Source organism: Artibeus jamaicensis, unplaced genomic scaffold (genome assembly GCF_021234435.1).
Source record: "Artibeus jamaicensis isolate MK-2021 breed Jamaican fruit bat unplaced genomic scaffold, CSHL_Jam_final contig_415, whole genome shotgun sequence".
Taxonomy (NCBI): Eukaryota; Metazoa; Chordata; class Mammalia; order Chiroptera; family Phyllostomidae; genus Artibeus; species Artibeus jamaicensis.
The window spans coordinates 38,462,408-38,485,960 of NW_026521823.1; the positions used below are offsets into that span (position 1 = coordinate 38,462,408).

Genomic DNA, 23,553 nt, shown 5'->3' on the forward strand with positions numbered 1-23,553 from the left:
TCTAACTTAGTTCTTCTTTCTCATGATTTGTTTGTCTGTTCAAGGTCTTTTGTGGTTCCATATAAATTTGAGCAATAATTGTTCTATTTTTGTGAAAAAATGCCACAGGTATTTTGATAGGAGTTATACTGAATCTGTAGACTGCTTTGAATAGAAGGGACGTTTTAGTGGCATTAATACTCCCAGTCCGTCAGCATGGCATGTCCTTCCATTTGTCGTATCCTATTCAGTCCCTTTCATCGATGTCCTAGTCTGTAGTGTAGAGGTCTTTTACTTTCGCAGGTAAATTTATTACTAGGTATTCTTTTTGCAATTGCAAATGGGATTTTAAAACTTTTTCTTTGTGATAATTTATTATGTGTGTAAAGAAACAACAGATTTATGACTATTAATTTTCTATTTTGCAACTTTGCTGAATTTATTTATTAGTTCTGATAGTTTTTTGGGGGGTGGAATCTTTAGGGTTTTTATGTATAATATAATGTCCTCTGCAAATAGTAACAATTTTACTCTTTCCAATTTGGATACCTTTTATTTTTCTTGTATGATTGCTATGGCTAGCACTTCTAATAATATGTTGAAATAGAGTGGTGAGAGTGGGCATCCCTGTCTTGTTCCTGACCTCAGAGATGAAGCTTTCAGTTTTCACTATTGAGTGTGATATCAGCTGTGGGTTTGTCGGTTTTGGCCATTACTGTGTTGAGGTGTGTCTTTTTCTATACCAGCTTTATTGAGACCTTTTATCATAAATGGATGTTGAATTTTTTTCCCCCTGCGTGGTTGCCTCTCACATGCCCCCTTCCTGGGGACCTGGCCTGCAACCCAGGCATGTGCTCTGACTGGGAATCGACTGGTGACCCTTTGGTTCACAGTCCAGTTCTGAATCCGCTGAGCCACACCAGCCAGGGCTGGATGTTGAATTTTTGGCGATACCTTTTATACACCTGTTGAAATAATCTTATGATTTTTTGTTTATGTGGTATATCACGTTGATTATTTGCAGATATTGAACCAACCCTGCATGCCTGAAACAAATCCCACTTGATCGTGGTGTGTGATCTTTTTAGCGTATTGTGAAAATGGGCATTGCATCAGCGGGTTGCTGGTGTTTTGTTAAGAACTTTTGTGCTTGTGTGTCAGTCGCCATCACTCCTCTTTCATTTCTGATTTTATTTGTACCTCTCACTGGCTAAAAGTTTATGTGTGGTTTTTATTATTATTATTATCTTTTCAAAGAACTAGTTCTTAGTTTTGTTGACCTTTTTATTTATCTTTTGTTAGTCTATTTCTACTCACTTTGGGCTTTGTTCTTCTTTTTTCTAGGCCCTTTAGGTGTAAGTTTAGATTGTTTATTCGAAGGTTTTCTTATTTCTTGTGGTAGGCCTGTATCCCTATGGATTTTCCTCTTAGAGTTGCTTTCCTGTGCCCCAGAGATTTTTGGTTATTGTGTTTCCATTTTTATCTCTCTGCAGATAATTTTTTAAATTTCTCTCTGAATCCTTCATTAAGCCATTGATTATTCAGTAGCGTATTGTTTAGCCTCCATGTTTTGTATTTTCCCAGTTTTCTTTTAGTGCTTAATTTCCTGTTTTATAACGTTGAGACTGGAGAAGACACTTGATATAATTTCAGTCTTTCAAAATTTACTGAGACTTGTTTTGTGGCCTGACATGGTCTATCTTGGAAAATGTTCTATTCCTGAAAAAAATGTGTTTTCTGTGAGATGTTCTATAACTGTCTGTTGAGGCCATCTCGTCCACTCTGTGGGTTAAGGCCACCGTTTCCTTGTCAGCAGTCTGGTGACCCGCTTTTCGCCCAGGCCAGTGCCCGAGTCCTCCGCTGTGGCTCGGCCACTCTCCCCGTGTGTGTCAGTGCTTCCCTGCTGCGGGTGCCTGGGTGTCCAGGAGTCACCTCTTGTTGGATTGGGTTTTGTGTTGCATTTGATTTACAGATTGGTCTTGCTATCTCTTTAAAACTCAGAAAAAGTTAGGCATGTCCAAGTAACTTTTTTCTTACACATATGAATAGATAGAAACACATTGAAATTTAAAGTTTTCTTTTTTAGTCTCCCATTAACTCTTCATTTTGTGGTATAACCTAAGGCTTTGGATTATTACTGTGTTGGTTGAATTGTTTTTCTGATAGATTATTATCAGAGTCCGTTGCGGGACTTTTGCCCTCAAGTCCCCCCATCCGCCACGGATGAAAGTGAAACTACCAAGACGAGATCTGCTTGGGGAGGAGAGGTGGTCAGTCTCTCACAGGAGAAGGACCAAGAGCCTCTTCTTCAACAGCTTTTAGTAGGTTTGGAACACACAGGAATACAGATAAAGCTCGTCAATCAATGTCAGGCAGCAAGGATCAAACAACAGATAACATTTCAAAGAAATCTGAGGGCTTAGACTGAGTCAGAGTCTGTCAGGTAAGGGGGTTGCAAAAACTTTGGGAGACATACTCATTTCCTGCTCGGACCCTTGTCATATGAATGAAAGCACTCTTAGCAAAGCAGGCTTCACAAGACTTTTAGGAACTCTTTCTTATGCCCGATCACCCTGGAACCCATTCTAGCTGGCAAAGGGCTGCACTGCCTTCCCCGTTGTAGGTTTTTAGGCTTAAGTGGATTAGAGCCAGGAAGCACTTCTCCCAGATGGAAATGGGGACTCAGGCTATGTCAGAATAGCCAGGGGGGCGAGGGTCCATCACTCCCTCTTTGTCCGGAGCCCTCCTCCCGAGTCCTTCCATGATGGCCTACCAAGTGATCATGTCTGGCTTAGGTTGCCCCTCCTCTGAGGGGTCTTACCCGTCTCTGACTAACTGACCAAGTATTGGGGGCAGGGGATGAAACAGAAGCAGTTTGCTACCAGAGACAAGCTCTGTCTCCTTAGTGGCTCGCATTCCAGAGGTTGCTCATCCAGCCTTAGCCATGGGGGGGCAGTTACAATTCCTGAAACTAGGCAGAGCGGTTCCCAACAACTTACTATTTTCCTAGTATATGTTAGCAATGCTGCTTCCTCTTTAAAAATCATCAATTTGAGTGCATTATAGTATATAGTAACAATCATGACATTATAACTTTTACAGGTATATTTATTTTTTTTCGTAATTAAAGATATTTTCTTTTGGATCTTATTTTTAGAGACTGTCATGGAGTTCCTTGAGAAACTGTCTGACAAACTTTCGGAAAGGTTAGTTTTTATTCTACTCTTTAGAATAGATACTGTTCGTCTTCTGGGCTTTTCTTTTGAGGACATTACTTACACAAGTGTTAGGGTGTGGTCTCTGCAGGGCCTTCGCGCTGGAACAGGGGCTGCTGTCTCGGGACTGAAGCTGCTGACCCCGGCGGTGCCCCTCAGCCCTGAACAAGCACGCTGTGGCCTGCAGAGGCGGCGGCTGGAGGGGCAGCGGCCAGCCCCTCTGGTTATCTGTCTTTAGGAGGTCATCTCCGACGGGCAGTGTAGAAATTCCCCAAGCGGTTTTGAAACTGTGTATTTTTGTTTATAGCCTCAGTTTTATGACAAGCTCAGAAAATGGTGTTTTTCTCCTGTTGGCCTAAACGTTGGCCATCCACAGAAGTGGTCGGTGACCTGGGTTTTCGTCTAGTGTGTTTCAAGGACGCTCCCCTCCACCCTCTGCGCTGTCAGGCAGAAGTGCGTGCCGCCGCCTCCACCTCCCTCCACCTCCGCACTGGGAGTCCCTGCATTACTTTCACACCCACCCGGCCCAATGCCCAGCCTGTGTCTGCCCCGGTCCTTCCCCAGCCCCCGTCCAGGGCTGCAGGCTGCAGGCTGCAGGCTGCGGGCTGTGCAGAGGGCAGGGCTCCAGCAGGGTCGCCCACCTCGGGGCCCGGAAGGGGTGCGACATGGTTTGTCCGAGAGGGTCCCGGTGGAGGAAGTTGGGGACCATGTGACTTCACTCACTTGTGGGATATAAAGCTGTGAACACATGAACAAACAAGACAAACGGAAACTCAAAGACACAGACAACAGTGTGGTGGTTACCAGAGGGAAGGGGGTGGGAGGAGGAAGTGAAGGGTAAAGGGGGGCAAATACCTGGTGACAAAGGAGACCCCACTTTGGATGGCAAACCCCAGATACACAGAAGATGAATGATGGAATCGTGCACTTGAAACCTATATAATCTTATTACCCCATGTCACCCCGATAAGTTTAGTAAAAGAGAAAGAGGGTCAAGTTCTCTGACTTCGTAAAGTGCTAAAATTTCGTTTGTTTTTTTGACTACACCGGCATGTTGAATTTTAGCTCAAGTTTTCATTTTCTATTCTAAACTCATGCCTTTCTAATTCTTTGTAATTTGGATTTTATTTATAAATTCTAAATTTTTCTTTTAATCCAGGAAATAACTATGGCTTTGATATAATAAAGAGGGAGTGTTAGTTATGCAGTTATTTGAGAATTTATTCTACTTTGCTTTGTTGCTTAAGTGTTAGTATTTTTTCTCTATTTGTATGTACTTTACTTTTTGAGTAAACATCCTCAGATTTTTACAGTTATATATAGTATAGTTAATTCTAATGGGAACTTCATATGCCACAAATATTGATCATGCATTTGATTATTGTGTGGCTAGTGTTTTTCTATAGGGGAAATTATGAATATTAATTTTAAATATAATTTATTAATATTCTTTTATAGGAAGTAATATGCTAGATTTTTACCTTTTTAAGATATAGCAAACAGTAAGTATTTAAATATTTGTAGATAACTGTATTTTTCAGACCATAAGATGCACCCAGGATTTAGAGGAGGAAAATAGGGGGAAATTTTTTGAAGCAAAAAATGTGGTAAATATTTAATAACAAATAACATAATGTTTCACCAGTGTAAATGTAAACAGAACTCAACAGCAGTATTAACAACTATTATGCCTCCCAAATTTGGGGGGGGTGTGTCTTATAGTCCGAAAAACATGGTGTAATACTTTGTATTTTCCAAAGTTTCTGTTAATCACTCATTTTTCTCAGCTTTAGTACTTTCAAGACGTGTATCTTGGGATTAATACTGGTTTCTATTTGCATTACAAATTACTTCTAATTTTATCATGAACATTGGAAAGTAACATAAGCACTAGTTTTTTGTAATACCATTACTCCAGTTTTGTGTAACGGTTAATGACAAACCTGTTTTACAGAACTGTTAAAGATTTCGAGATGATGCGCAGGATGAAGATGAAACTGAATCCTCAAAGTTCAGTAAGTAACTGCATTGGAGCACGTGCATTCATACAGATGGTCTGCTGAGGTCGTTGTGAGGTCGTTGTCTTTGACTCTGGGACTCTGGTGACACCGGAGGTGTCTGTGGCTTTGAGTCGAGTCCTCCACTGTGGCAGTAAAGGCACGGTAGCGTCTGACCCGGACCCCTGGGTCTGACAGTCCCAGGAACTCATGTGCACACGCACACACAAATCCCAGGAACCGCGGCACGCTCTGCTGTCAGTTGGCATGATGCATGTGCGCACACACACACGTCAACATGCATTGACACTGTGTGCTGACACGCACTCCTGCAGAGGCTGCTGCCTTTCCACAAAGAGTAGGCTGCTCCTTTACGGAGCCTCGGGGAAGGTTGGCAGTTGGCACCTGCCTGTGGGAGCAGACACACAGGTGACTGACGACGTGCACCTGCCCTGAAGGCACTTGCTATTTCCCGTCACAGATCAAGTGATCGCCTGACCTGACAGCCCAGACTAATGTGTCCTGATGACCAGGATGCCGGCCCAGGGAGTGGGGGCCCGGGGAGCAATGGGGCGCCCAGGGTGAGGACCCTGCGACACCCCCTTCTCCGTATGGGCTGTGAGCCAGCTTCCGGTGTTGCCACTGAGGATTAGATGGACTCCACCAAAGTCTCCACCCCCAGAGCAGCCAGTCACTATCTGGATTTAAGGCAGGAGCCATGCCCAGTAAAGTAACTAGTTGTGTTCCCGCATGGGCCCAGTGGGCAAGCCGACTTTGGAAACTGGGTCGTGCGTCAGAATTGCCTCTGAGGAATGTAGGAAGAGGGATGTGAAATGTGTTGCCAGAAGCTAGTGGATTCAGAGCTCGCGAGACGTGAGACTGCCCTCCCCAGACACCTCCGTGTGGCTGCCAATGCCGGTTCTCTGGCCAGCGGCCTCCCCAAGTCTGTATTCACCCCGTTCCCTGAGCCAGAACCTGGGCTTGCCGTGGGTCGGCTGCTCTCCACACGTGTCCTCTGGGCCAGAAGGGGTGGCACCCCTGGGAACTTGGCAGAAGTGCCGACTCTGGAGCCCTGTGCCAGACCCACTGAGTCTGGACGCCCACAGCCTGTGCCTCACCCCCACCCCCATAGTCACTGTCAAGTCCGCAGGTTCTGCCTTCCTGAGCAGGCCACAGCTCCCTCTTCTGTGTGCACATGGCCACAGCCCTGCCCGAGGCCGTCGTTACTTCTCCCCCAGACGACAGTGGCTGCCAGGTTGGTGTTCCAGCCTTTCACCCGGCTCCCCCCGGAGCCATCCTGGACCCTCGTGACCACATGTTGTATGGAACGTGTGCGCAGTGCCAGGCGTTCGGTCGGACGGTTCAGCGCGTTCACAGCTCTGTTTAGGGGGTGCTGTTGACTTACGCAGGGGCTCAGGCCACACTTAGGGTGTCACCGGGGTTCACATTCTAGGGCAGGAAAACACGGGAAAATCCATACGTGCCGTGTCCTACAGTGATGAAGGCTACAGGGAAAACTGGAGAAAAGGCTGCAGTTGCTTTCTGTAGGTGCTGGTCCATAGCTTGAGCAGAGACTCGGGAGAAGTGAGAAGCCCACCATGGAGTTGGCACAGGAGGGCGCTCTAAGGGGGGAAGCGGCAGGTGCAGACGCCTGTGACAGGAGGTGGCCCCTGTGAGCAGGGACCACCAGGAGGCCTTTGTGGCCAGAGTGTGGTGAAGGGGGGGAGAGTCCCAGGAGGTGGGCTCAGGGTCCTTTCCGGGTGAGGTCCGGTCACTTGGAAGGCAACCGGGAAAGCTCCGGTGAGCAGAAGGTGCTTTCCCAAGTCCTGAAGCCGCTGCAGAGGCAAGACCGGAGCCCGAGCGCGCTGACTGCGTGCCCTGCCTCGTACCCCTCTGCTCGTCAGCGAACGGTGTGTGCGGACACGATCCTTCAGGTGTTCCAGCTCTTTCCCTCTCGGTGCCCTTTCCAGTTGTCATGAAAATCACTACTGCAGTGCATTTCTCTATGACATATTTTCTTTGCTGAGATTAGAGTTAATTCTGCTTTAGTTACATTATAAACGGTTGCTTTCATTTTGGGGATCCACCCTAAGCTTCTTGCTTAGGTATAGAAAGAACCTAATCTTAGCCTTAGTACACTAATCTTCCCTACACTGTGTTCTATGGATTAGTACGTGGGCTACAGTTTGGGAGCAACTTCAACAGGGCTGATTTAATCTGTTAATGTTGACTTTCATTAGTTTACATTTCAGGATGACATTTGTTTACCTTTTCCCCAAATTCCAGGATTATGCCTCACTTAGGCCTCTCTACACATTGATTACAGGAAACTAAAATAAAGAGGCCGCTATTTCCTGCCAAGTCATGAATTCTCAGGGCATCGTAGGACTTTTCTGACTTAAAAACAGGTTTACATTTTATAAGCTAGCTAAACTATTGATGGAAATGGTGAAATAGTCAGTAGCTTTCGTAACAGTGAGTTTTTCCCTTGTAGGAATTAATGCCCTGGGACCCCCCCTACTACAGTGGCGTGCTTCGTGCAGAAAGGTAAGGTCCTCTGGGAAGGCAGGAGGACGTCAGTGTTTGTTGAGCACTCGGCACATCAACCACCCCCTCCCTCCGTCGCCCACGTGCAAGCCTGCGTCTCTTGTAGGTCAGCCCCTTGGCCGGCGGCCGGTGCCTGCCACCTTTGCAGCGTGGGTCACGAAACTCCACTCTCAGTGAGTGAGCTGCGGGTGACCTGTGGGACGTCACCTCTCCTCTCTGCGTCTCTTAGCAAGTCTGTCTGCCAGACGGGGTTTGTTGCAGTCCCTGCGCCGTGGGTCAGGGTTAATGAAACAGCGTCTGCATTATTAGCACTAAAGTAGCATTATTGTATGGACTTGGCGTCTGCGGGCATTCTTCCAGACCAGGGGTGTCACACTCATGTTCCCCGAGGGCCACGTCAGCATCATGATTGCCTTCATAGGGCTGCAGTAATTTTAGGACTGCACACATGTAACTGCTCCTTAGCGGTTTAGGAGTTGAAACCACTTTCGGACCCAGCAGCGAGCTACACGGCCCACGCCGGCACTGGCCCGCGCACTCCCGCTTCCACCACGGTCACTGCCCGCACGCTGCACGGTTGGCCTTCCGCTTACAGGCCCTTCGGTCATTCTGTTAGATGTGTCTTCTCGGCCAAGTCTTAAAGCTCTTAAGAACAAAGTGTGTTTGCAGCGAAGTGCAGAACACAGACTTAGGGCTCTCAGTAAGCGCGTGTTGGGTGTGCCGACTACAGGCTGCTGCTGCTGCTGCTGACCCAACATCAGCAGGAGGCCCAGCACGGGGTGAGGTCGGAGGAGAAGGTTCATCCAGGCGAGCAGTTTGCAGACCTGGGAAACATCCTCCAAAAGTGTGCACCCCACCCCTGAAAAAGAGGGAGCCTGCTTGTGTAGAGAAAGGGCCTGCCCTGGTCTCTGATGCATCCACTTTTCATGCAGATGAGGAATCCAAGTTTGTACAGTCTGGTCCGCATAGTACTGTTCTAATTGGTCATTATGGAGCCCCTCTAGTTGGTAAAGATGCAGATGAGGCTGTAGCCGAGCAGCAGGTGGGTCTTAGCCCACCAGTTAAAATACAGTGCACAGACTCCTGTGCGGAGGTTGGCCCACGGCAGGAAGGCAGAGCAGCAGGCGTGCAGCCGTCGTGGTTCCCTGTGCATGAGACGCCCCTGCAGGCAAGGGCTCTGGGCTCTGATTGTGAATTTGGGCCCCGTTTACCACAAGGAGTCCCGTTTGGCAGGTGTATTCTTTCTTGGGGTCCGCGGTTGGTAGCCCTTGTTCAAGCCTGTGTCTCAGCCAGTGATGAGAAGTTCTTACTAAGTAAAAGCAGCCCAGTGATACGTTTTGCGAATGAGGTTTTCATTGATCGGATCTGGTGAAAGCAGCATGAGCATCTGGAGGTCTTCGTGTTGCTCCCTGGTTGACAGGGGTTTCCGTCAGGCCTGGTGCTCGGAGCAGGAAATCGCAGCTCTTCTGGGAGCAACGGGGCACAGCCAGCCTGACACCGGCTGGGGGCTTCGCTTTGTTTAATTAGGGTCTCAACACTCATTCCCTTATTTTGCTATTATCTCAGGAAAAGTGATGCACAGGTGCTTGGGAGGGGATTGTAAGAACTGGGGGGTCTAAACCACGTATTGTAAGTAGCTTAAAAGGCAACCGATTGAGTTGGTTTGAAGTGGCAGTAATCTTGATGGACACAAGTATTCTGAGAAGCACAGGTAATGGGCGAGCAAAGAAGGAGAAAGGAGTTTGTGTGTGAGAGTGGAAGAGTGGAACAAAGTGAAGATTCCTAAATCCTTGTTCATTAAGTTCTTCTCCTCAGCTATAGACCTGAGGGCGCGGTTTGAGGAGCACCAAACCAGAAGGAGCTTTCCTGGATCTGAGCTGTTCTGGAAGTTAACCCCGGGACATTTTTTTTGTTTGTTTATATGAAATATCTCAGATTTATTTTAGGTTTCTTAAATGTCCGCCCAAAGAAAAGAAAGAACCCATTAGAAGTAAGACAAGAAACTGATGTGCTGTAAAACTGCCTAAGGTTGGCTTGATGGTAAATCTTAAAGAACAGCTCGTTTTCTTCTTTTTCAAGTTACAGTGGTCGGTTCTTCCTGGAAAGTAAAAGCACTTTTTTAAATTTTGAAAAGTATAGCCCTTGCCGGGTGGCCCAGTTGGTTAGAGCACAGTTGGTGAAACACCAGGGCTGCAGCGGAAGAATCAAGCAGTGGGTGCGTGACTAAGTGGAACCACACAGTGATGTTTCTCCCCCCACCCCCTCTTCCTGTCTCTAAAATAAATAAATTATAAGAAGTATACTGAAATCACTTTATTTAAAATGGCATTTTATTTTTGAACAGGCAGTACATTAACAAGGCCCAAACACTCAAAACCACACTGAAAAGCGTTCATGTTGAGAAGGTCGATCCCATCCTGCCCCTGCTCACAGCAGCCCTCCAGGCCTCGGCCCCCAGAGGTCGCCTTTTTGAAGCTGTTTTATGTCTGCCAGCCTGTGGTGCTTGTTTTTGGTGCTTGGAGACTTTCTTCTTTCCTGCCGCTAGTGAGTTTCAGGGAACTGTATGTTTTTTTATTTGGGGGCTATTCTGTGTAAGGATATCATTGGGAGGTAGAACCAGTATGGTCTGCTCCTTGCTAAGGTGTACCCTGAATCTCCAGAATGTCCACATAATGCAGCGGGAATGGGTTGTGCTTTGAACTACTCAGAAGACGTGGGACTCTCGAGGCAGGGCGGTCTTGCGGCGTTTCAGAAGAATGAAGGCTTCTGTTTGGCCGTGAAATTGTGCACTCCGTTAGTGTGCGCGTGGTGAGCTTGGTGCTGTCTGTTCAAGAATGACCTTCACTGTGCAAACTTGAAAAATAAACAGAAGGAACGATATAAGTAACCTCCATACGTTCATCTCTCAGATACAGTAAGTGTCAAGATTTTGCCACATTTGCTTCACCTTTTTTGTCTTTATTTCTTCCCGCTTCTTGTCACTGAAGTACTTTAAAGTACGTCCTAGACCTCATGTCACCTCACTCGTACATATTCATTGTGTGTGTCTAAAATATGGGTGTTTTTATGTAGCTCCAGTACCTGAGTTCACTGCAGTTTGCTGGCATTGTCTGCTAGGCAGTCCGGATCCACATTTCCTTGATGGTGTCAAATGGGTGTTTTCCCCGTGGGCTTGTTGTTCCAGGGCCGCAGCGAGGCTGCCACCCCGTTGGCCACCTCTGTCCCCGGAGCCTCTCTCGCCAGGGCAGGCCCTGCGGCGCCCCCAGCTCCCTGAGTCCCCGGCCTGTGGAAGGGACAGGCTGCTCCCCCTGCAGAGCTCGGGGGCCTCTGTCGTCCGCTGGTCTCTCCTCCCCGGGTTCTGTGAGCTGATGCTGCTCCCCTCCGCCGCCCCCTGTTTCTGGTTCTTCTGCTCTTGTATCTCAGCCCTGGCTCTTTAACCTCACGTGCCGGTATGTGCAGGAGGCTGGTGGGGAGACGGAGTGGGGCGAGGTCCCAGTGCTGGGCTGAGGCTTGGCTCCAGCCCCTGCGAACAGGGCTGTCACCCGGCGGCCCCGCACCGTCCAGCACCCTGAAGTCAGCCTGCCGGCTGGGCCCCTGCCTCGCCGGGGCACGAAGGACATCGTGCTGTGCGTGTTACCTGCGGTGTTGACTTGGGCGAGCTCTGTTTCACGAGAACCGTGTAGCTGATCGACTGCTACGGGAAATCGCTGCCTGATTAGCAGGCAGTGTGGGTGGAGCAGCTTTCTTGCCTCGACTTCAGAGGTCAAGATGGAGCCAAAGTGTCAATGGCTGATTTTTTACAAAACAGAGGAAAAAGATTTTTTTTTTCATTGATTGATTGTTAGAGCAAGAGAGAAAAACATTGATTTGCTATCCACTCATTTATGCACTCGTCAGCTGCTTCTGTCTGTGTCCTGACCGGGGATCAAACCCACAACCTTGGCACATTGGGAGGACGTTCCAACCCACTGACCTGCCCGGCCAGGGCCAGTCTCTGTTTTCAGTGTAATTAGCGGGAGGATAGACAGGCTTCTAGCCTCATTGGTTCTCCAGTGCTCCTCTACCGTTCTCTAACCAGATGAAACAGTAGCTTTCCCTGCGGCTTTGCAGACTAAATAATGCAAAATGCCACCCAGTAATCACATTATCATCATGCTTAGATAATCATTTCTGATGCCAAAAACGGTCTTTTTTTCTTTTATTTTGATAAAGTTAGAAATAGCGTCTCTGCCAGGGCTGTCCCACGTGCAGCTCTCGGCAGGTCCGCGTTCTCCCTCCCGTGCACGGTCCCTCCCTCGGGCAGGCCGCCGCCCGCCCGCCCCTGTCGCTGGCCCTCACTCAGGGGCGAGACTGGGGAAAGAGGCTGTGCAGCCTGAGTGTGTGCACCGGAGGCAGCTGTGTTTTGTGTGCTCACCGAGTCCAGTGCCAGCGCTTCTGGAGGCTGCACCCACGTTTGCTCTTTACCTTCACTCCAGGTGCATCAGGAGTCGAAACAAGTCTGACTCAGCATGTGCTTCAGTGTGATGCACTGACTTGAGAGAAAAACAAAACTCGAGTCACAACAGAGAACCCTTTAGCTGAAAATCTTTCATTGACTATTTCTGTACTTACTTGCCTGATAGTCAGTATTTCTCCTGAGGATTTTGAGATATTAGTACATTCTGTTGTTCTTAACGAGACATGGTTATACCTCTTTACCATGTTGATTGTAATGTATCTAGTTTGAAATCGAAAATGTGTAAGCCCGTATGTAGCACATTTTTAAGTAGAACACAGAGCAGAGCATTTATTAAACTTCCTTTAGCAACAGTGGTGGATCACAGTAATTCCCTTCTTGTTTCTTTCTGAGGAAGAGTAATCGAAGGCTTCTTTCCAGATTCATATCAGTGCAGTGGATTTACAGGAATAGCAGAGCTCTGCTGTGAAACTGCAGAGGAGTGTGAGGCACGGGAGGGATAGCCACGAGATGAAATCCGGAAAACACACTCACACGTCTCCTTCTGTTGGACTGCGGCTGTGATCTGCCGTTGGGTTCAGTGCTTTTCTGTTGTTTTGGACTCCCCCTCCCACAAATGACCGATAGGGGGAGGGGCTTTGCTGTCTGGATTCTGTGCGGTAAGGAAGTGGTGGGTGAAGGAGCTGCAGGCCCAGGCTTTTCCCTGGGTGCACGGGTGGGTGTGGAGCCTGTCCCAGCGCTCATCAGCTCTGACCAGGCGGGGAGCAGCTGGGTCCTGAGCTTGGGTGGCCCCTGGCGAGGATCCTTGTGGGGCTCCAGGCCCTGGGACCACTGAGACGTGCGCTGGGTCACTCCACACTTGCTGAAGATGCCTGTGGAGGTGAAAAGGCAGGGGCCCCTCGGTCCAGGCACTGCCTCCTGACCTGCCTGTTGGAAGAGACTGCCCTGCAGGGGTCAGGCTCTTTGAATCTCTTACAGCCTCTGAGCCTTCTCCCACTCTGGCTGCTCTTCAGGAAGGGAGTTACTTCCCACTCGTGAGAGTCTCTGAGGGCGTGGTGGAGCGTGCAGGTGTGTGTGATCACCTCCTTGCTTTGAGGCGGCTGAGTCAGGTAGCAGGCGATCTTTGCTTGAGTGAGCTTGTATGCCCTGTTCGCTGTCACACCCGTGAGCCTTTGCTGGTGCTCACTCATCTCGAACGCCTCTCCCTCAGCCAGGGAACTCACTTTCCATGTCTACCTCAGATGCCCCCTCCTCCGAGCAGCTCTCCCTGATCTTCACATTCAGACCCTAGGCCTCCTGGCAGGTGGGATCGGCCACAGCCTCATCATTGCTCCCCAGTGCTCTGTGCCCTGATTCGCTGGGCTCTATGCCCAGGAAATGTGCCCCATTCCCTGATTTTTGGCTGAACCGTTTGTTCTCTGTGGCCACAGCACCTCCCATCCAGGAGTGGTCAGGCGTCCAGGAGTGAGTACTCACTAACTGCGTAGGCTCGGGCCCCCTCTCAGAGTTGGGGTGATTTACAGAGCACCTGCCTTTCTCCCGGCATCAGCCAGCTCCTTGTGTGTGTGTATTCGTTCACCAGTCAAGTCTAGGAAGTAGTATCCCCATTTTCCTGGCAAGGAGATCGAGGCCCCAACAGGCCAAGCACTGGTTCCAAGCACAGAACCAGTAAGCGAGACCTCCAGGAGTTTTAATTCAGATGCAGGTCTCCTCTCCCAGGCTGCTCTGCATGGTCCGGAGCCTCTTTGAGCCTCAGTTTCCTCAAGTGTTCCTTCTACCTGCCTCACAGAACCATGTAAGGAACATGAAAGCTTCTGGATGTGAAAGTGCTTTGCGTTTATATAGCACTGAGCAGATATGAGATAATATTATCGCAAACCATTGCAGGGTTTGCTTCATCGACTCTTTGTAGTGTACCATTAATCTCCTCCTTTCTGTTAACTTCTTCCCGTTTCCTGCCAGGGACCCAGGATATCCCTTATCTTAAAACACGAATAATTGCCCCTCACAGGACTCTGGGCGAGATCGTAGTTCTTTCTCTTTTTTTTTTGGCCAACCCTCCCCAGCGTGGTCCAGATCCTGCTCTCTGATTCATGGCCTGCCAGTCCCTCAGACGGGTCTTTGTGTGCTGTCAGCCACCTGCCAGCAGTAAAACGCAGCCACTGTGTCCGCGCTCCACGCCCATCGCCTCCGCAGCCTCTGACCCTGCTCAGCGTTTCCTAAGTTTTTCTCTTCAGTGCATGCCCTCAACTTCCTGTTCCCCACTTTCTCATTGCCCACTCTTTTCCTTGCTTGTCGGGCACTTCTCCATCTCCTTAGCCTTGTGAAGATTTAGCAGTGAGCTCCGGTTTCCTTGGTCCTCCCTCTCACAAGGGCACTTGGGGCATGTGCACAAGAGCAAGGGGCACAGGGCACAACGCCGACTTCACCTCGAAACAAGTGTCTGTGCCGAACGGCTTCGGTACCCGAGGCCCTCCTCACCCGAAGGGGATGGGTGACTGTAGGGCCACCTCGGTGCCTGAAGCCATGGGGAACGGCAAGCGCGGTATCTGCTGTTTTCCCCTTGCACGCGCCTGTGATAAAGTGGAGCTGCACTCTGGTTACCGGAAGTTCACAGGCTACCGCGTGTCTTCATGCTCTTGTCTCGTTGCTGCTTCTCCCAGAATTCCCTTCTCCCACCCCTCACCCCCGCCCTGCGCAACACACGCCTGCATCCGAGCTTCTCTCTGGGGCCCCTCACTGTTTCTAGCCCCCACTCCACAGTGCACGTCCCCACACTCAGTTCCCTGCCACCCACTCCCTCCGACCCGTGTCCATTGAGCACCTGCCCCGCCCGCTGCACGGGCCGTGGGAGACAGTGCGGTTGGCTCAGGTCTCTGCCTCGCTCACTGTGAGCTGCTGGGAGACAGGCTTGCCCGCTCCTCACCTGCAGCATCCAGCTGGTTTGCTGACCACCTGCATGAGTGAGGCAGGGGGCAGCGGACCACTGGTGTGTCTTTCAACACAAAGATTCCATTTTTTGGGTTTTGTTTTTTAATTGATGGAAACTAAGTCATACATTTGGATTTCTGTAGCCAGAATCTCATTTGTGATGCAATTTATGCTCACTCACTAAATCTAGTCACCCATTTAGTAATGAGCGTGAGTCTGTGTATGTTTAATTTGCGTGTCTCTGGTTTGTTAATCCCAGAAAGTGAAAATAGAATAGGTACTTACTATCATTCTGGAGCCCTCGTTTCTGACTTTGGTTCTAAAGTTTGGCTTGATTTAGTGACTCAAATGAATATTCATATCACACATTATAGATGTACCTTGGTTTATAACTGTAAAACAAATAAAGATTTAATTGTTTATATTACAGAGATTTTTCCATTAAAAATATTTTATCAGGTATGAATTTTCAGTTGAGTTTATATGTCCCAGGATTCATATTTGTTTAATATTTACGTGATTTAAGTCACAATTCTTTAGACTGTAGCACATTTCATAAAGTCAAGTTTACCACTGTAGCTCAGATTGATGAGATTTTGTGTATAAGTGTATGTAGAATAAAAATTGTGTACATTGTGGTTAACCGAGATTGACAGACTGCTTAACCGAGTCAGTGACAGACTGAACCTGAAGGGAATGGTAGGCCCACCTTCGTTACGTACGACCAGCACTATTTACACTGCTCTTCTGAAGAGAACAGTCTTTCTATCAAAAGATAGAAACATACCTTTATGTCTTAACTCATTTTAAATCGCTAATATGATTCTAAATTTTAAATGAAAAGGTCTCTGAATTTACCTTAAGAAACTGAATGCTTTTCTTAACCAAAAATGCCTTTTAACCTTTGTTCTTTCTCTTAGGTATAATATCGAGCCCAGCATATACTGCCCATTTTTCTCCCTTGGAGCGTGCATGGAAGGCCTTAACATTTTGTTTAACAGACTGTTTGGGATTTCGTTGTACGCAGAGCCGCCTGCGAGGGGAGAGGTGTGGTGTGAAGATGTTCGGAAGCTGGTGAGCATCTCAGTCCATGACAGGTCTCCTCGCTTTATCTGGGAGGTTCGGTCATCGGGTACCAGCGCTCGCATCTTCAAGTAGCTTTGCCCAGATGGAGTGGGTCTCCCCTTATTCCTGTTTCACACAGATCCCCACGACCACTGCTGACACCGGGCACTGGGTGAGAGTGGGCACACAACTGCGGGGTTTGTTCTCCAGGAGCCTGCTAGGGGTCGAGTCTGTACACTAACAAGTTGCAGTTGAAGGAAAACTCGTTACTCTCTTCCACTCCGGCTGTGCTGCGTGTCCCTCCTGGTTCTTTCCGCGTCCACTGTGTCGGTCACCTTTCGTTCCTTCCAACATCTGCCTGTTCTGTAGGAGCTTCATTTGCATCAGACGTTCATTCAGTCCTGGGTCTGATCTGACTTCGTGGGAAGTACCTTCCTGCCTGGAACCCACCCACCTCCTACCTGGGCCCCCTTTGTTCGGGGTTTGAGTGTGTTTATGTTTCCCCGACAAGGTTTTGAGGACTGTCGACCCATGGGCTGTCATGAAAACTGTGTGTTGCTAACACGTTTCATGTGCTGTTTCTGTGCCCACCACACTGTGAGCTCCCCACTGTGTTTCGAGAAACGAAAATCGTCTCTGTCCCTGGTTCTGTCCGCATGGAATCGGTGTGGCAGAGGGACTGGGGTACGAGTGGGGGCGCGGTGCCCAGGGCCTCCTCTGTTTGCATGTAACGTACCTCAGACGACAGCAATGGACAAAACACAGATGCAGTGGAAAGAAAAGCCGGTGACAGATGGAGAGAGGGCTCAGGGGAGGTCCCCCCACAAGACTCGAGCCCCGTCCGGGCCACACTGTCAGCCCGCTGTTCACAGCTGTCTCCCTGATACGGGCCCCACCCCAGGCACCCAGGCATGTTAACAGACGTGTGTTCAGTAGTGAGCACAGGCTTGCAGGAAGTTTCAAAGCATAAAACAGGTTCTCCATGGCAGAGGTTCTCAACTTGTAAGAGGACAAAGAAGGCAAGATGGAGACTATAGTCGGGGACCCCCTTCCTGGAAGTGGTGCCTCTTTTATAGGCTCAGTTTGGGGGGAGGGCGTCAACAATGATTGTACCAATTGCCACCTGAATCTGGAAGCTATGCTTTATTTCCGTGTTCAAGGGTCCCAGTTTGTGTGGACTGTGACATTCTCCCCTTTTTAGCTGCACGTGTTTGCAGCTCATTTTGGTGGTTTGTGAAGGGCCTGGAGAGCTGGGTTTGGTGCGGGTGTCGTGGGGAACGAACGGGCAGTCGGGGCGAAGGGCCTGAGCAAGGAGAGAGTGCCTCCTCCCCTGCACGGAACTCCCCCTCAGAATCCTCTGAGAGCTGAACAGAAACCAGGACCTGTCTCAAGACAGCTTGGGAGGGGGAAAGTACTGAACCGTTGGTGTGCTTGACTTATCCGTGGGTGGGGCACACGCAGGCTGCACTCATTCGTATGGGAAATAACCCAACCATTAATGCATAGTGATACACAAGAAAAACTCACGTACTCACACCTGCAAACTCCCTTTGCCACACCTTGTGTAGATTCTGATGTTGGGGTGTTCTCACACGTGCAGAATTTCTTGTGGACTCCCACGGTTAAACTGCAGTTGTCTTTTCCAGGCCGTGGTGCATGAGGAGGAGGGACTGTTGGGCCACATCTACTGCGACTTCTTCCAGCGGGCCGGCAAGCCGCACCAGGTGACGCTTCGTCCGTGAGCGGGTCCCCCTGGAGGTGGTCAGCAGCTCGTTTACATCAGTGTGAGCTTTAGGTCTTGTTTCGGTGTAGTTCCCTGATTAGAAGGCATTAAGGATAGTTACTAAAGGTATGAATTTGAAATTAGTGTAGAATAAAAAAGAAACAGTATGAAACCCATCATAGGCTTCTGTATCTGTCACTTTTATGTGTGTCACGTCAGTACTGATAGTAATAGTGATGGCCAACACTTTATTAGCCTTTTAATGTCGTTTCCTGTTTTTGAACAATCACCTCAACCTTTTGAACTAGACACTAACATTATGAGGATACCGAGGCCAGAGAGGTTGAGTTACTCGCCCTGTGTCACACAGCTGGAAGTGCTAGGATTTGAGCCCAAACCTTCTGACCAGAGCCCCAGCTCCTGGTCACTTTCCACTCTCATCAGTGGGCCTGGTTGGACATTGCAGAAGACACAGTAGCCCCCTTGACTGTGGGGGGCATGTTCCAGGACCCCAGTGGATGCCTGAAACCAGAGATTAGCGAACCCTCTCTAGGCTGCATTTGGTGCTATACACACACACCTGGGGTGCAGTGTGATTCGTGGTGAGAGATTAACAACGACCAGCAGTAGAACGGGTCAGTTAAACCACACCGCTGTAACAAAACTTGGGTAAATGGGTCTCTCTCACTGACAACCGATCTGACCCCTGAGATGCCACCAAGTGACTGGGGCGGTGGTGGGACAGCGTGGAGTCACGGCCTGGGGCAGCCCCCACTCCGGGAGGCTGGGGTGGGACGGCGAGCGGGGTCTCGTGGCGCTCAGACTGCATGCGGTGTGGAACTGAGGGATTGTTTGCTTCTGGAATTGCCCATCTGACACTTTCGGACTGTGGCTGTGTGCTGACAGCTGAAATCGTGGAAGGCGAGATGCGGCTCAGGAGGAACTGCTTCCTGTGTGTTTCTGTGTAAACCTCACCCACGGTGTCTGCGCATTTGACAGGCAGTGTGAAGAGTTCAGGTTATAAGTTGTAACAGAAGTAATGGCCCCTCGTATTTGAACAGTGATGCACTGTCAAAGCATTTTCATGGGCGGGGGCCTACAATGTCTGCGCAGCTGCTCTGGGGCCTGACGCGATAGAGATGAAGCTCATACCGTACAGGCACCCTGGTCGCGTGCAAGGTGGGGCCAGGGTCTCGGTCACCCGACACTGAGTCCTGGGTTCTCCCTCTCCGCCTGCACAGCTGGTGGAGTGCAGGCCAGTGATTAGGAACGCTCCTGGAGTCCATCCGGGTCCAGTCCGGGAGGCAGCCAGCCTAGCTGAGTGTGCTTGGGTACTGGGCAGTGTTCCCAGTTTTCCAATGTGCCTCGTGGGTTGTTGTGAAGAACGAGCAATAAACGTAGGTGGATCTCAGCCTGTTCCAGGAGCTGCTCAGACCCCTTGCTTTGTGCGAGTTGAGAGCTCACCGCTTCCGAGTGATGACAATGAGGGGCGTGGAGGGCGTCTCCTCGCTCCATGAGGGGGCTCGGTGTGCATTAGTTCTCTGTCCTCAGGAGCCCAGTGTCTGTGCTTCCTGTTGGCTTGTGCACATCTGGGGGGCACGGACCTCTGCTCCGTAAGGGCAGGGTTCCCAGCGTACGGTGCAGTGTCTGCTCGGCACGTGATTTTGGAGTTGCCTGAATTAGTCAACGTAAGCTCGGTGCATGTTGGAGGTTTTAAAAGAACATTTTAGCACATCAGAGGGTTGACAAAAACCTATGTGTGTAACTGTACAGAATAAGAGTAGTTAAAATTTGAACTTGAGCACATTTCAATGCGGTGTTATGTTCACTGAGACTGTCCTACCCTTCACACGGCCTGCCTAACGCTGCGTTCTGTTACGTTCTCCGACTCCTCCAGGACTGCCACTTCACGATCCGCGGGGGCAGGCGGATGGAGGATGGACACTACCAGCTCCCGGTTGTGGTCCTCATGCTGAACCTCCCCCATTCCTCGAGGGGTGCGCCAACCCTGCTGACACCGGGGATGATGGAGAACCTCTTCCACGAGATGGGGCACGCCATGCACTCCATGCTGGGCCGGACTCGCTACCAGCACGTCACAGGTGGGCCCCGAGGAGGGCGCTTCCCTCCCAGATGGTTCTTTGAAAGCTTGTGTTTCACTTCAAGTGGGAGGAAAGCTCTTTATGTGGGAAATCTGACCATTTAGTCCATTGTCCCGTCGCCGCTGACCTCAGGTCAGCTCGTCTTGTCCTTTTGGTTGTTGCTCAGCCCATTCCCTCACACTCCTCCTCTTGCTGACACTTCTCACTGAGGGGTAAGCTCAGTTGTCTGTTGAGTTTGTGCCGTTTTACATTTTGTGCTTCAGAAATTTGAGGTGAAGGCTCTCTGTGTGTATGTGAATTAAGGGGGGACCCAAGAAAACCCCAGAATTGTCTTCTGGAGGGCAGCCCCTTGGAGTACAGGCTTCCCCTGCTGGGCGAGTGCTCTCGGACCCCCTCGGGATCAGTGGGCCAGCTGGCAATGTTGTGAGAGGCTGCATTTGGCTTCGGTGAATTGTTTTTGAAGACTTCATGTGTTTGCCCGTTTCACGATGGGTGATTCACAAGCATGTCTGCCCACACCATGCTGAGTGGTCAGCAGTTTTTGACCAAAAATGGCATGACCCCTGTGCCCCGTGCTTCCTATTCATCTGACATCACCCTGGGTGACTTTTTTGTTTCCCTGATGAAAAAAGTCCTTAAAAGGAAATATTTTGCCCTTGTGGAAGAGGTGAAACAAAAAACAGAAGCACTCAAAAGTATCAAAATTGGTGACTTCAAAGCATGTTTTGAGCAGCGGAAACAAGTCCGATGGGTGCATTGCACCCAGTGGAGAGCACTTTGAAGCTGACTGAAGTTTAAACATGTAAGAATGAACACACAATTTTTTGTAAATAAATTTCAGGTTTTTTTGGGTCCCCCCTCATAAATACATATCTTCTTAGTGCCTAGCACAGAGTAAGTGAATGAATGCCTGTTGCCTTTTTCCCAAAGCGAGTTGGAAAACATATTAAAAGCTGAAAAGGTGCAGCACATTGCTTTTCATTTTTCTTACACTTCCCCGGTGCAGAATCGGTCTTTCATGCCGACCTGCAGCCGCGCTTGGTGACACTACGGACTTTCCTCTCGGTCCGCCCGTCCGCAGCGCGCCGTCCGGTTGGGTGGGCCTTCGACCCCTGGTGCTCGTTCCCATGCCCTCCTCATTAACTAGCTTCACTCACACAGCAGGTGGGGGAGGAGAAGATAAGTGAGAGGATTGTGGAGGGGCCAGGCAGAAGTATAAAGTGTCACCAAGGGAGTCCTTGCGGGATTGGTGCTTTGAGGACTCTTGCTTTCTGTCTGCACTGAGGATTGACTTTGTTGCAAGAAACCATCAATGTATGAAATGAAGTTGTTTTAAAAGAAACGACGGATGAAAGGTTTTGGCGGTGGAACCCAGTGAATTAAATACAAATGCTATGTTAAATGTCAGAATGGTTTAATGTGCATTTCAGCCCAGCGTCGCTGAAGACAGGCCTGTTTGTAGAGGTTTTGACTCACGGCTTTACAGGGTGTTTTATCCAGCTGTACAAATATTTTCTTTTACTTTTGATATATAGGAAAATATGTAGGATTATAATAAACTTTTATGCAGATATGTGCATTGATTTTATAAAAGTAAAATATTGATTTAATGAATTAAAACTTATCATAGTTCATCAGAAGTACAAATAAAAATTTTTTAAAAACACATAAAAAGTAAGATAAACATGTTGATTTGGTTTTTGCCAACTTTTTCTTTCTTTCCCCTCATTTTAGGGACCAGGTGCCCCACGGATTTCGCCGAGGTCCCCTCTGTTCTGATGGAGTACTTCGCGAACGACTACCGGGTGGTCAGCCAGTTTGCCCGGCACTACCAGACGGGGCAGGTAGGGACGCGTTGGTCACGCCGCCCGGGAGCTGCGGCGTCGGCCGTGGGACCTGCCGGCTGACGCTGAGCCCCGAGCTCCTTCACCACTGTCACCCTCACTCAGTTCCAGAATCTTTCTCTGTGGTTTTTTTCTAATGCTGTTTTCCTTTCTGGGGGTGGGGGGAAGGCTGGCCTGTAGAGTCACCCTCACAGCACACACTGTGTGGACAGATAGCTGCCCTCGATCATATGTGCCCGGTGCCCTCCTCCTTGGTCCCCAGCGCCATTTCCCGGGGAAGCGCTTTCCCCAGTTCCCCAGAGGTTGCGGCCGGCTTCCCAACAGCGGAGGCTGCTGGCCTGCCCCTTCCTGCTCCCTGCTGTCCAAGGTGTGTGCTCTCGGGCTGAATGTCCATGCTGTTTCGTAAAACCGAACTGCATTGCCATATTTTCCCAGCATGCTTAGCGTCTGTATGAGGGTAAGTCTGCTCATTCTTTAATACCAAGTTTTGGATATAAATGGTGTGTTGTCATTTTCAGTCTTTTAAAATTCCGTGATGTAGGATCCAAACGAGAAATGCCGTACAGCGAGTTAGCTAGGAGTCCAGCCTTGCGCAGTGTGGCGCGTGGACACGGCACGCTTTGGGGAAGGCGCTCCTTCCCTTCTGCGAGAACTGCGACTGCAAGATGCTGTGTCAGCTGGTGGCGCACCCCTCAGGCCGCGCCCCTCTGAGGGCGGGCAGAAAGGCTCCTCTTCCAATGGCCGGCCTTTAGGACCGTGCCTGGCCCGTGACAAGCACGGGGAGAAACTAAAGGAAGGAAGGAATGGGCCCAGAAAAAAGGGCCCAGGCCACCTCTATCTGTGACTCTTTCCTGGTGACGTCCCCAGATGCATAACATGATTTGGTCATGTCTTTCTGTTTTGGAGGAATTGATTTTGTTGAGCCATTATTGCCAAGTGTAGAATAATGGGTGAGTTCCTGGATAATTCCTCTGAGTTAGTCTTCCTCATAGTCCGTTTCAGTAACTGGATGACAAAAATTGAATATTTGTGATCCAATTAGCTACCTATCGACCTGCGAAGAATTACTCTGGAAATTACGTAGATTCAGCCAGTAACGTAGGTGCCCACACAGCCCATCAAAAAACATCACAAGCCATCCATGGCTCCCCATTTGGGGACTTGGTAGTGACTGGGAGACCTGGTTAAGTTCCTCCTTTTGTTATGAATTGGCAGTGCCTAGGGCCAGGCCCGAGGGCCGGCTCACTGGCAGGCCGTGGAAGGGGCTTCTAAGGGGAGTGCTGGAGGAGCGAGCTCTTGAAAAAGTTCTGTGGGGTGGGGGGCGCAGTTTGCCGTCACCCGCCTCATAACCCGTGTTTGTGGGGAAGACCCTGAGGACACACCCAGGCCCTCAGTCAGGAAATGTTTACTGAGTTTTTGTTGTGTACCCGGCACTGTTCTCAGCATCTAAGGAACAGCCGAAAACAAGACACAGTGCAGTGCTCACGGGGCCTTCAGGTGTGGGGGGCTGGGCAGAGCTGCTTAGGAGGGGACTCCAGCCTGCGGGACGACCTGTGCGGTGGGGTGGGGTGACCCCAGAAGGTGGCGAGATGCTGGCTGAGGCAGGGGCAGGGGGGAGGGAGGGAGAGGGGCAGGAAAGAGATTGTTTGTTTCAGAACTCGCGCCCAGCCTCAGCACGCCTGTTGACACACACC

At 49.6% G+C, this 23,553-nt stretch overlaps 1 protein-coding gene across 1 annotated transcript in view; it reads left to right on the forward strand.

Annotated features, from left to right (window-relative positions):
• MIPEP (mitochondrial intermediate peptidase) overlaps positions 1-23,553 on the forward strand; it is a 90,972-nt gene that overhangs the window by 19,234 nt on the left and 48,185 nt on the right. The window contains exons 8-14 of the mRNA XM_037129446.2: positions 3,137-3,185; positions 5,149-5,209; positions 7,686-7,738; positions 16,046-16,199; positions 17,837-17,914; positions 19,811-20,015; positions 21,750-21,859. Coding sequence (XP_036985341.2) covers positions 3,137-3,185; positions 5,149-5,209; positions 7,686-7,738; positions 16,046-16,199; positions 17,837-17,914; positions 19,811-20,015; positions 21,750-21,859 — 710 coding nt within the window. The remainder of the gene's footprint in view (positions 1-3,136; positions 3,186-5,148; positions 5,210-7,685; positions 7,739-16,045; positions 16,200-17,836; positions 17,915-19,810; positions 20,016-21,749; positions 21,860-23,553) is intronic.